The 14,100-nt window shown below is 35.5% G+C and overlaps 1 protein-coding gene and 1 pseudogene across 15 annotated transcripts in view; both read left to right on the top strand.

Moving 5' to 3' along the window:
- ANKIB1 (ankyrin repeat and IBR domain containing 1) overlaps nt 1-14,100 on the top strand; it is a 159,237-nt gene that overhangs the window by 121,796 nt on the left and 23,341 nt on the right. For 12 of the 14 annotated variants that reach the window (XM_079932130.1, XM_079932129.1, XM_079932127.1 and 9 more), the window contains 4 exons: nt 1,922-2,066; nt 3,222-3,278; nt 3,729-3,895; nt 9,924-10,012. In XM_079932130.1, the coding sequence (XP_079788256.1) occupies nt 1,922-2,066; nt 3,222-3,278; nt 3,729-3,895; nt 9,924-10,012 (458 nt within the window). The remainder of the gene's footprint in view (nt 1-1,921; nt 2,067-3,221; nt 3,279-3,728; nt 3,896-9,923; nt 10,013-14,100) is intronic. The other 2 variants (XM_079932123.1, XM_079932126.1) reach the window with 1 other exon arrangement.
- Nucleotides 490-1,521, top strand: LOC307191872 (small ribosomal subunit protein eS6-like; annotated as a pseudogene). Its single transcript has one exon. The product of its transcript is annotated as a small ribosomal subunit protein eS6-like (transcript).

The raw sequence follows: 14,100 nt of genomic DNA, 5'->3' as shown, positions 1-14,100 counted from the left end.
CCTGCGCTGTAGAGCCTGTGAGCCACAGCTGCTGGGCCCGCATGCCACAACTACTGAAGCCCGCACACCTAGAGCCCATGCTCAGCAACAAGAGAAGCCACCACAATGAGAATTCCGTGCACCACAACAACGAGTAGCCCCCACTCACCGCAACTAAAGGAAACCCACACACGGCAACAAAGACCCAACGCAGCCAAAAATAAATAAATAAAAAATTTTTTTAAAGTTTATTTCTTCTTTTTCCATGGGAAATATTAATGATAAAACCCTCACTAAAATTTATGAATTCTTTTTTCTGTGCCAGGCACCATGTAAATATTTCACATACATTATATCATATAATCTGTATAACAACCCTGAGAAGTACATATTGTTATCTCCATTTTACATATAGCGAAATTGAGGCCCAGAACAGTTAAATGAATTGCTTAAGGTCATATAACTTGTTGGTGGCAGACCTGGAACTCTCTAATATAAAATCTTGCTGTTGCTCTTTCTCGTGGCGCCTCGGAGGCGGTCGGCAGCTTCAGAATGAAGCTGAACATCTCTTTCCCGGCCACTGGCTGCCAGAAACTCATTGAAGTGGACGATGAACGAAAACTTCGAACCTTTTATGAGAAGTGTATGGCCACAGAAGTTGGTGCTGACGCTCTGGCTGAAGAATGGAAGGGTTATGTGGTCCGAATCAGTGGTGGGAACGACAAACAGGGTTTCCCCATGAAGCAGGGTGTCTTGACCCATGGCCGAGTCTGCCTGCTACTGAGTAAGGGGCATTCCTGTTACAGACCAAGGAGGACTGGAGAAAGAAAGCGCAAATCTGTGCGGGGCTGCATTGTGGATGCCAATCTGAGCGTTCTCAATTTGGTCATTGTAAAAAAGGGGAGAAGGATATTCCTGGACTCACTGATACTACTGTGCCTCATCGCCTGGGGCCCAAAAGAGCTAGCAGAATCCGCAAACTTTTCAATCTCTCTAAAGATCATGTCCGCCAGTATGTTGTGAGAAAGCCCCTAAACAAAGAAGGTAAGAAACCTAGGACCAAAGCACCCAAGATTCAGCGTCTTGTTACTCCACGTGTTCTGTAACACAAACGTCGGCAAATTGCTCTGAAGAAACAGCGTACTAAGAAAAATAAGGAAGAGGCTGCAGAATATGCTAAACTTTTGGCCAAGAGAATGAAGGAGGCCAAAGAAAAACGCCAGGAACAGATTGCCAAGAGACGGAGGCTGTCCTCTCTGAGAGCTTCTACTTCTAAGTCTGAGTCTAGTCAAAAATGAGATGTTCTTAGAGTAACAAATAAATACGATCAGACATCAAAAAAAAAAAAATCTTGCTGTTAACTACTTAATTCACCTTGGGCTAGATTCCTGCCACTTTCCAGGATGTCTTTTCTGTACTACCTCAACTAGTGTGCCTAGAATAGGACATGAAACTCATTTTAATATTTGTCTAAATGAAATATAAGCAGAAAACCTTTTCTTCAAAAAGTTATGCTGTATTCCAATGCCACCTCAAAAATCTCTTGAATTATCTATGGTTTAATTCTGTACCATTGCTCTCTTTAATTTAAAGGTGTAGAATATTGAGAATTGAATATGACCTTTCTAAACCACTTATTTCTATTTTTAATGTTAAATATATTGTTTCAAATTTTTAAAGAGGATAAAGCAAACAAAGTTAAAGAAATTATAAAACATAGATCTGTATATAAATATTCATACATATATAATGAATGGTTGGGCAGGTAATAAGTGTTCAGTGTTTGTGAATTATATGAATTAATGTATTACAATTGATATTGCAGTTTGTTCATTGGTATATTTTAATTATACTCTAACAGAAAATTCAGCATCAAGAAAAAATTCTTAGAATGTGCAAATTATATCCTTGCCTTTTTTCTATCCATTGATAATTTTAATAGGTTTTTGAATCTGAAAATTCAAGAAGGTGAAGCTCACAACATTTTCTGCCCTGCATATGATTGCTTCCAACTTGTTCCTGTGGATATCATAGAAAGCGTAGTTTCTAAGGAGATGGACAAACGATACCTACAGTTTGATATTAAGGTATGCTGCCAATTATCTGTGTGATTTCCAAAATATAAATTTTATTAAACCTATATAACAGATTTTAATTTTTTTTGTTTTATTTTTGAAAACAAAGTAATGGACTCTGACTTTGTCAGAAAAACTGCATAAAGGAATGGTGGCCTAAATTATAGTTTTAAACTAAAGCATTATTTTATAATCATGATAGAAGTAAAAGCAAAAAGCCATAATAGTAGTTTACAAAAAAAATAAAACTATCGCTCCAAACTATTCATTGATTTGCATGTTGAACTTTTATAACTGATTGATCAAGATAACGTTCAAAGTAAATAGTAACTATTTTAAATTTTCCAGAAGACATATTTTTACTCCTCAGTGTAAATATTTAGAAATAAAGATTATCAACTTGGAAATTTATGGATTTTTTAATTTCAAGTAATAGTTTCATAAAACAAATTATAATGTTTATTTCATCTTTTTTTCCCCATCTTCTTTTTCACTCAGGAGTTATTCAGAAGTGTACGCAAACCTTTGTGTGATTTAAAAGTTACATTTTAACTGTCTTGTTCAGATTTTTTTATGGTCTAATCCCTATTACATGGACTTTTAAAAAAGAAGTCCTACTGTTTCTTTAACATAGAAAGCATCTTAATATTGACTTTTTTTTTACATTTTTCTTTTTTTTATTATTGTGGCAAAATACACATAAACTTTACCATTATAACTAGTTTTAAGTGAACTAAGTACTTTTACTTTGTTGTGCAACCATCACCACTCTCCATGTCTAGAAGTTTTTTCATCATCCCAAACTGAAACTCTGTTCCCATTGAACGCTAACTTCCCATTCCCTCTTCCCACAGCCCCTGGTAACCACTGTTGTGCTTTCTGTCTCTATGTCTTCCACTATTCTAGGCATCTTATATAAGTGGAATCACACAATATTTATCCTTATGTGTCTGGTTTATTGCACTTAGCATAATGTCTTCAAGGTTCATTCATGTTGTAGCATGTATCAAAATTTCCTTTCTTTTTAAGGTTGAATAATAGTCCAATAATGTATATACCACATTTTGTTTATGCATTCATTCATCCATGGATATTTGGGTTGTTTCTACCTTTTGACTGCTGTGAATAATGCTGCTATGAACATGGGTGTACAAATATCTATCCCAGTTCCTGCTTTTAATTATTTGGGGTATATATGCAGAAGTGGAATTGCTGGATCATATGGTAATTCTATGTTTATAATATTGATTTTTATGTATTATTAGAGTACCATTTAGAAATTTACTGTTCTGATGCAACTAATAATCACAAGATTCTATTTATAAAAATTATTTTTCATCAGAAAAGTGGCACATTGTATGAGCAAACATTTTTAAATTACACATTTTCTGTATTTAAATGACAGCATTTTTACTCTATCATCATCTACTTGGTTTTTAGATTAAAGAAAACATAAATTTTAAAAGTCATGTCATTACTAAGGTAATTGCCACATTTTTCCTTCTTATTTTATATATCCCAATACTATTTTAAGTGTTTCTTGAGACTGACTATGCTTTGTTTTTTTATTTCACTCTGTTTTTGCTTTAAAGTAAATTGACGTATGGGGTACACTCCCTATTAGAATTGAGAGTTAAAATGTTTTGTTATGTTTTGTTATTGCTGTTTAAACAGGCCTTTGTTGAAAATAACCCTGCCATTAAATGGTGTCCTACTCCAGGCTGTGAAAGAGCAGTCAGACTAACAAAACAAGGGTCAAACACATCTGGGTCTGATACACTCAGCTTCCCCTTGCTCAGAGCCCCTGCTGTGGACTGTGGAAAAGGACATCTCTTCTGCTGGTCAGTAAAAGACAAGTTGGAATAGCCTAATCACCTTTCTGACAGTTTTTAAAGAGACTTTATACTTTGAATCAGGCCTTTAAATTGTAGTATTTTTGATGTCATTCTTATTCATTAAAAAATATGTAAAGAGTGGTGATAGTTTACATTTATTGTGTGCTTGATGTGTGCCAGCCACCTTGCCACATATTTTCAAATATTGAATTCTCCTAACAATGCTATGAACGGAGTGATATTATTATACCCATTTTACAGATACGGAAATTTAGGCACAGAGGAGTTGCCCAGGGTTATGCAGCTAGGAATTGGCAGAAATGGAATTAAAGCCCAGCTCTGGTGCTAGAGCCCATGCACTTGAACTTTAATACCAAATTACTCACCATAGATTAGAAAATGTTTAGAGTTTAACATCGTTTCTTAAAGTAGAAGTCTCTAGCAGTGATTCTTAACCAGGCATGCCCAGAATTTAGTATTAAGACAGCTTTTCCCAATTTTCATTCTAGACCCCGACAAGAGATATTTTGATTTAGTGGATTTTGGAGTGGGGCTTCAAAAAAAAAAAAAAAAGCTCTTATGTGATTCTAATGCACAGTACCAGTTAAGAACCAGTTTGTGTCTTATGTTTTATTTAATTTCTAGTGCCTGATAAATAATTAGTAAGTATGAACTGATGATAAATCAGTAATGAATAGGCCATGTAACTATGTATAGTCTCTTGACTGTATGTTTGTCTGACATCCGCGTTATACTTTATTCAATTATAACTGTTTTAGTTTTAGTTAATTAAGTGATCAGAAGAAGAAATAGTATTTGTTATGCTTTTTGCTCATTTCCAGATTTATCACATATGCAAGGAAATATTGTACTTGAGGTAGATATAAAACTCTAATCTTTACTTGTATGCTTATCAGAAACCAAAATCAAACTGTAGCACTGCTAGATAGTAAAAAGGCAGTTATGGAAATATCCCTACCGTGAAAGGTCTGTTTCTTAACCCCATCATCATTATCATTAGCTAAAAATATTTCTTGAACTGCCAAGCTATATATAGCACTGAATTCTAGGTCAGGTGTCAGCAAAGTAGTGTCTGCACCAATTTTTAAAAATAAAGTTTTATTAGAACACAGCCACACCCACTCATTGCCAGTTTGTTTACCTATTGTCTGTGGCTGCTTTCAGGCTATGACAGCATCGAGTAGTTGTGACAGAGACCATATGGCTTGCAAAACCCAAGATATTTACTATCTGGCCCTTTACAGAAAAAGCTTGCGAGGCTTCTGGCTAAGTGCTTGAATATAGTGATTAATGAAAGGAAAACCACATTTACTACTTTCATGGCTAAATCAGGTTCAGCAAGTAAAATAGCAACAAAATACTGAATAATAGATTATATCCACATGCCTTAAGATAATTTTTCAAAACATTTAAAAAGCAAATTCCTAATTTTTAGTTTTACATGTTTTACTGTTTGAATTGAGTCCTAATTCTACCTCACTATCCCACCAGAAGAGATAAGGATCCAGCAACAGAAATGAGAAGTGAGTTATTGAATACACACAAGCTTACTTGTTTGCATATAAATTGTCCTTAGATTAATATGAATCTACTTTATTAGTAAGAATATTAAAAGAAGAAAATAAAGGAGTTTCTTCTTTGAAGTTAGTTTCTTGAGAAACTTAAGCTCTAGTGCCCTAAAGCACCCCATCTAGAATAGTACTAATTATGTACTATCCTTCAGAAAATCATTTTCTGAGCCCTCTGGTTCAGGTAAGCACCCCTGGATGAAAAAAGCTGATTAAGAGGATTGGTGGAGAGGCTACAAAAATGGAAAACATAGATTAGTAAAATGTATAGAAGAAGATGATAACATTTGCTAACATCTGAGGATAATAAAATTTTGAAAGGAAAAGAAAAATCTGTGATTGGCATTGTCTTCTTAAACTCTGTGGTTTCTGTGGCCTAGCTTTTATTAGTTTTCACTGTAGATTAGCTTTTACTTTCTTGTATTCTTCCCCACCTCTCTTTGTATGCTGCAAGTAGTAAGTTTGGTTTGACTGAAAATACGGAAACTAATGGAAAAACCTACCAAGGTAGATTAGATTCTAAAAGCTATATATGCCAATAAACATATATGATGCTATAAACTGTACCTTTCTAGTCTAGTGTTTGGAGAAAATATGTCAGCTACTCTTTCTCACACCCCAAAATATCAGGCTGGTTATACTCAGTATCCATTGGAAACTATATGCCAAGATCACAGGCCCTACTTGGAATTTTATCCCAGTTTAAGGGATCTGTGGATGACCACATGGATTTAAGATCACATTTGGTAATTATTTACTCCTTCTGCTATTATAAGGGTGGTAGATAACTTAGCAAATAGTATCATTATTTTCTGACATAGCAATTCAGAACTTAACTTTATTACCTTTCATTTTTGAAATTCATTAAGCTATAGGATTGATATATGTAGGTATATGATATATGTATATTCTAGGATTTTTACATTGCTTCACCTCTCTAAGCATTAATTTGCAATTTTTGTTTTTACATAGCTTCCTACTTGTATTCATATAGTATAAAAGCTTTGCCTATAGTCAGAAATTCTAAGAAAAAAAGGAAATTCTAAGTAGAATTCTGCTGCCCTTACTTATCTAGTGTTTCAAAGAGAAAGAACGTCTGCTTCATGCAAAAAGAAGCTTTGCAAGAGAGATCTTTATAAAATAAAAGCATGTGGTTCAGGGTTTTCTTCTTTCTTTCCCCCCAAAGTTCAAAAATATTTTCTAAAAATGATTGCAAAAACCACAAGAAATGCCAATAACAGTTTCTTCTTTTTAAGAACTACGTGTGACAGAATCAGTTGAGAGCTATCCCCAAGAGATGTCTGCTTGGATATAACTGAATATATTCATTGTTGGGAGGGAAGGTAGGAGTAGGCATTTTCCTTCCCACCACAGGATAACCCCTTCTATTATAACTTGTTCACCAACAAGTTCTGTGCCCTTAATAACTGAACCTAGAATGCTTTTTCCCACTATCCGGTGTAATTACAGTTTGTCTGTCAGAGTATTTGCTACCAGTCATTGGTGTCTTGGTTAAAGCTTTCTTCAGGAAATTAGTTTTCCAGTATCTGTAGAACATTCCAGTATCTTCATTATTTCTGTCAGAATACTCTGTCTTCCTACACATGGCATAATCCAGATTATCAGTCACCTATTACATCTGATAGCATTGTCATCACTGTACTGTACTTTGGAGAAGTTGAGGCTTATTTTCTCTGATGTGTTAGTTTTCAAAGATCTACTTTGAAAGATCTACTTTGTAGATACTATCTACTTCTACTTTTAATCAATGCAATATTTTATTAATGTCTATTAAATTATCACTAAGTTACTAAGGAGCTGTATAAAACCACAGTTATGGAAAAGGTTTCCCAAATGCCAGATTTGGTAATAAGTCAGAAATTTAAGAAAATTAAGTTATTCTTTCCAGGTATTTAGTGATTTTTTTAGGTATACAATTCAATGGCATTAAGTACATTAACAGTGTTGTGCAACCATCACCCCTATCCATTTTAGAACATTTTTATCATCCCAAATAAAAACTCCACAACTATTTAAGCAATAGCTCCCCATCCTCCCTCCCCGACCCCAGCTCCTGGTAATCATTATTCTACTTTGTCTCTATGAATTTCCCTATTCTAGATATTTAATATAAGTGGAGTTATACAATATTTGTCCTTTGGTGTCTGGCTTATCTCACTTAGCATAATGTCATCAAAATTCGTTACATGTTATAGCATGTATCAGAAGTTCATTGCTTTTTATGGCTAATATTCCATTGAGTGTATATAGCACATTTTGTTTATCCATTCATATGTCAGTGAACAGTTGAGTTGTTGCCATCTTTTGGCTGTTGTGAATACTGTTATGAGCATTGGTGTAAAAGTTTGAGTCCTTGTTTTCAGTTCTGTTGAAACTATTTGAGGAACTACCAAAGTGTTTTTCATAACAGCTGCATCATTTTACATTCCTACCAGCCGTGCTCAAGGGTTCCAGTTTTTCCACATCCTTCCCAGCACTTGTTATTTTCTGTTGTTTTTCAAAAATAGTAGCCATCCTAATGGGTATGAAGTAGAATTGATACATTCTTAATATAGTGAAATGTTACCTCATAGTTAGTTAAGACTCTACCTGTCAGTTGGCATGTCTTCTTAACTTAAACTTTGTAAACAAGATCTTTGTTTAGGGACTTCCCTGGCGGTCCATTGGTTAAAACGCTGTGCTAAGTGTCCATCATCGGATGAATGGATAAAGAAGATGTGGCACATATATACAATGGAATATTACTCAGCCATAAAAAGAAACGAAATTGAGCTATTTGTAATGAGGTGGATGGACCTAGAGTCTGTCATACAGAGTGAAGTAAGTCAGAAAGAGAAAGACAAATACCGTATGCTAACACATATATATGGAATTTAAGAAAAAAAATGTCATGAAGAACTTAGGGGTAAGACAGGAATAAAGACACAGACCTACTAGAGAATGGACTTGAGGATATGGGAAGGGGGAAGGGTAAGCTGTGACAAAGCAAGAGAGTGGCATGGACATATATACACTACCAAACGTAAACTAGATAGCTAGTGGGAAGCAGCCGCATAGCCCAGGGAGATCAGCTCGGTGCTTTGTGACCACCTAGAGGGGTGGGATAGGGAGGGTAGCAGGGAGGGAGACGCAAGAGGGAAGAGATATGGGAACATATGTATATGTATAACTGATTCACTTTGTTCTAAAGCAGAAACTAACACACCATTGTAAAGCAATTATACTCCAATAAAGATGTAAAAAAAAAACCAAAACAAAACACTGTGCTTCCACTGTAGGGGGCGCAGGTTCCATCCCTGGTCAGGGAACTAAGATCCTACATGCCTCTTGGCCAAGAAAAAAAAAAATTAAGAAAAAGAAAAGATCTTTGTTTAAAATGAGACTGGTGATGATGATGGCACCCATAGATTGGGTTTTTCTTTGCCCAAAATGACATTTTGTTATTAAGAATGATTAACTTTGTGCTACAGAATATAATGTCATATTGAATTAAATAATTCGTAAAGGCTCTAAGTCATTTTTGTTTGACTTTTTAAATTTTATTTATTATTTATTTATTTGGCTGTGCTGCGTCTTAGTTGCAGCATGCAGGATCTGTAGTTGCGGCATGAGGGATCTTTTAGCTGTGGCATGTGGGATCTAGTTCCCTGACCAGGGATCAAACCTGGGCCCCCTGCATTGGGAGCACAGTGTCTTAGCCAGTGGACCCCCAGGGAAGTCCTTAATGTTTGACTTTTATATACCTATAGAAAGAATATATAATTAAGTTACAAATAATAAATTGCTACAGTTTTAATTATTTAAATAAAAATTTGCCAAATTCCAATAAGACAGAAAATTGGAATTTATCAAACTTGAAAGTAAGTTAGATTGCCCTTGCTGTTACTTGGGGATTCAGAGGTAAAAGTAATGACAAGAATGTGATGTAAAATAGTACTTCCCAAACTTTAAAATGCAGAAGGGTCATATGGTGATTTTGATAAAATGCAGATTCTAATCAGTAGGTCTCATGGGGCCTGCTCTTCTGCATGTTTAACAAGCTCCTGAGTAATGGCAATGCTGCTGGGCAGGGTAACACCCATTGAATTGCAAGAATTTAAACTATTAGTGAGACAGAACCCAATTGATAAAAAATACTTTACAGCTCTTAAGGCATGAGAGGCTAAATTATAAATATTAGGTAATCTATTTGGAACTTTTTAAAATGTGTGAATAAATGTACTGATGAAAGAAAATCTGTCCTAGTGGTATTGAGCTTTAGAATCATGCTTCCAGTTCCTCTATTGAAATGCTTCATCTCTCAGTAGTCACTGTGCCTCAGTGTTCTCAACTTTACATTTGGAACAGTACTTCCCACCTGTGCTTTTACCTTGATGTTGATGAAGGATACTTTTAAATTGCCTTTTCCACGTTTTCCTCTTTAGGGAGTGCCTTGGTGAAGCCCATGAGCCTTGTGACTGCCAAACATGGAAAAATTGGCTACAAAAAATAACTGAAATGAAACCAGAAGAACGTAAGAGGAATTTTAGATAGCTACATATTTTATAATAGCATTCAAAAGATAACATGGTTTTATTTCTTAGAGTCTTCATTTAAAAATGAAGTTTTAAGTTTTCAAGTTTGTTAATGCGAGAGCCCGCCTTTTTAACCCCTCTAACCAACATCCTTTTGGAGATCCCAGGGGGGGAAAGCATAGACAGGTTCCATGTTTCTAATGGACTTATTAGGACTCCAGGGTAAACAGGGGTCACATTTAAGTTCTGCTCCTATAGTCCTTCCCTTTTATCCTGGGGTGGGCTAACTAGCTTTTCTGTACTTCATGAGAAGAAATGTATGATCTGTACTGAGAGGAAGCTTCTTATTTCCTTGGAAACTTACAGTGGAGGATAAGGCAAGTTAATTTCTTGCTTATGTGGTTCTGTAGATTTACTTACATTAAATGCCATGTCTATAACTGATTTTTACTGAGATGTCTATAAATATATTACTTCTGTTAATCCTCACACAAATGCTATGAGATTGATGCTGGTTGTCCCATTGTACAGATAGGAAGCTAACAGATTGGATTGAATGACACAGGGGAAACAGAATGGGTTTGAATTAGCCTTCCTAATAGCAATTCCCATGTTTGACAAGTAAATATATCTGCTTTGCCATAATTTCTCACCTCCTGAAGTAAATATTTTATGACAACTGTCATAAAATTAATATAAATGAAAACTAATTTGGTGGTTTTTAACATTTTAAAGAATAGTGTTAGTTTGAAGTATTGCAGATGAGGATTAAGAATTCACACACTTCATCTACACTTATTATGAGCAAAGCACATAATAAAGATGATGCCAGCCTTCAAAGAGTACAGAGGCTAGAAGGGAAGCAGTCAGATAATTACAGTATCATATGTTAACTAACACAGTTGGATAAAGATGAGAATACAAAAACAGAAACAACTAACTCAGATTGAGGACAGAGGATGTTAAGGAATCTTCCTGACAGCAGCAAGATATGAGTTGGGTTTCAGCATATCTACAGAAGCAGAGATGTGGTAGGTAATGTCAGCAGCTGAAGTGACACTGGGAGAGACTGGCTGGCAGCCATGAGTCCCTAAAGGCTTGTATTATATTGGGCAATATACCATTGCCCGAGAGATTATTCTCAGCAGTTTATATTCACAAGATCGATTTTGTGCACTGACTCGGGGTTATTCAGATCCATGGAAAAGACACTACTTAGGTAAACCAGAATACCAGTTTATTCATTGACAATGAGGGCGATCCCTTTCACATGATGAGAAGGCTCATGTCCTTTAAATGGGAGCAAAGGGAAGTGGATAATTTTAGGATATTTTTTAGTGAGGGCTGATTAATCATTTCTGTCCTGAACATTCATCATTCAGTCAACAAATATTTTTTGAGTACCTGCTTCCCAAATCAAAAAGATTTGTATAGATTGTTCTTGTTCCCCAGGTTCATTGTATCTCTCTCTTGAATACCAGGTAGAGCTTGCCATTGCTCTCTGGATACCCACCCATTAGCCCTATCTGTGTATGGGTATGTCTATGTGTGTGAGTTTCATAAAGAGATTAATACCATTACCCTGCAACACCTTTAAACATGACAAGACGACTGGATTTTGTTTTCTTCTGCTTCTGACACCTAGAAACATCTATATTTCTATTAGAGATGGCTTGCTATTGCCCACCTACCTGCATTTCTTTATACATTCTGTGGAGTTTAAAATTATGGTCCAGGGGAGACATTTGTGAGAGATGAGGCTGGAAAGGTAGGTGTTGCCAGATTGTGAGGGTTCTTGCCAAATTGTCTGAATTTTTCCTATTAACAGAATAAGCCATAGAATGCATTTTTTGAATAGGGAAGTGGCATTGTTAAAGGTACTTTTATCAAGATAACTGATAACTAGGAAGGGCAGACTAAAGGAGAGTTAGGTCAGAAGTAGGAAGGTGAATTTTTAGTTTGGGTCACAAGGTAGATCATGATGTCATTGGTGAAATTAGGAAATTCAGGTAAAGGAGTAATTTTCAGGGGAAAATAATGAATTTTGTTGTGGGCATTTTGCACCTGAGGTACCTACAGGACATATGTGTGGAGATGTCCAGTGGCTTTTAGAAGTGCTTGTCTCCAGCTCAGAAAAAATGCTGAGAAAACTTAGGAGTAACTTGTTGCTTTTAAATAGTATCTTCATTATGTGTTTAGCATTTATTTAGTGCTGTTTTATGTTAGAGTACAGAAATAAGATGCCCTCTATGCTCTTGAAATTTACATTTTAGAGTTGGAGACAGGTATGTACAAAACTCAGAAAAATAAGTATAAAGGTGGTGTGAGAGAACAGTATACCTGTGATACATAGTGAGGGAGGGGAGGGACAAAGGAGCAGATTAGTTAGGAGATCATCTAGGAAAGAGATAAGGAAAGCTTTATAAAATAATTGATACATAAGCCTTGTATTGAAAACTGATAGATGTTCTTCACACAGACCAGAATAGGAAGGGCATTCTAGGCTCATGGTAAAGTAGGGCTGTGAAATAGCATGGCGTATTCAAGGACTGCAAATAATTCGGTTCAACCAGTGCAAAGGTGCAGTGAGAGATGAGACTGCATGTGCAGGGGTGGGGGTTATATGTAATGCTGGGAGGTCTGACTTTACCCCGAAACACCAAAAAGAAGTTTTGAGTAGGAAAGTGATAACTGAAGATGTTTGCTTAGAAAAATCATTCAGGTGGAAGTGTGGATGATGAATTAGGGGCTATTGAGATACTAGGTAAGAAAGCTGTTTCTGAGACAACTTCAACATGTCCAGGTGAGAGAACATAAGGGCTTGAACAAGACAGCCAATACAGATGGGAGAGGAAAGGTGTTTACAGGAGAAGTAAGAAGATAACTTTTCATTTTATTAAGTTATTAATCTAGTGTACTTACCAGTTGCCTAAAAGAGTTAATGCACCACAAGAAGTAATTAGTACAGTATAGTATTTAATTCTTGAGGAGAAAATGGCCAGAAGTATGTGATCTGAGATATAAAGCAAGTATTTTGAAATGGGTGACTATTTTTAGTTATCCCTTGCCAATGTAAAATTGGATCAATCATTCCATATTCACAAATAAGTCTTATTAGAGAAGAAGGAGGAGAATGACCTGGCTAATCAGTACAGATTTTTGGAGGGACTGTGACAGATTGTCCTTGCATAAGATAATGATCCTGATAATGAAGAGAGAAGAGAAATAGAAGAACTAGTGTATACGTGGTTACCTCTGGTGGCCAGAGATAGGGAGACCTCAAGTAAAAACTGAAGATAGTCCTCAAAGAGTCCCAAATAGGATTTTAATTCAGAAAGATGGAGGAACTTTAGAAAATTGGATAGGAGGCAAGAGACCCAGGACACCCGCAAGTGGTCCACTGCAAAGGGAACCAAAGCCAAGACTGCAGAGAAAATTCCCCATTGCTGAGAAAAAGTTGTCTCTCTGTATTGATGTGTAATCACCACAGTGAAACGTGGTGGTAACCAGTAGACTATTAATGGCCACTTTTAAGTTTATTAAATTTAGGGTAAGGCTTAAAGCAAACAATAATAGGCCACTGTAATACTTAAGTAGAACATCACTGTTAAATATACAAAAATAATACTCCAAAAAAGAAAAGTATGATTTAATGCTGTATTGGGTTCACATATTAATTTGGGTCATGGTCACATATCTTTGGCATAAGAATTTTCAACCGAACTTGTAGATTCATGAGATCGTTTTCTCCCTTATCCCTAGTTTTCCAAAGTCTTTGAGTTATGAGACTTAAAAGGAGTGACAAAATCTAATTGATCAGAAAAATATTAGAAAATATACTGAGCTCAGTTGAAAGAATTAATTCCATATAAAGATTGAAATACTGTTTTTCAGTACTGAAATTGCCTGTATTGCAGCTTATCAGAGCAAGAAGCAGGAATGATTATATTTTCTGTGAAATGATAGTTAATTTATAAAAATTTAAGACCAGTTTTTTTCATAGTACATACTCAGTAATGGTTATTGAATGAAATTCAATAGTCTTTTAAGAATTCAGTCTTTAAAAGCAACTTTGTTTTCACTTGAG

The sequence above is a fragment of the Stenella coeruleoalba genome, assembly GCF_951394435.1.
Source record: "Stenella coeruleoalba genome assembly, chromosome: 9".
Lineage (NCBI taxonomy): Eukaryota > Metazoa > Chordata > Mammalia > Artiodactyla > Delphinidae > Stenella > Stenella coeruleoalba.
Note: the sequence above shows the minus strand (reverse complement) of the source record. Positions and strands in the feature narration are given on the sequence as shown.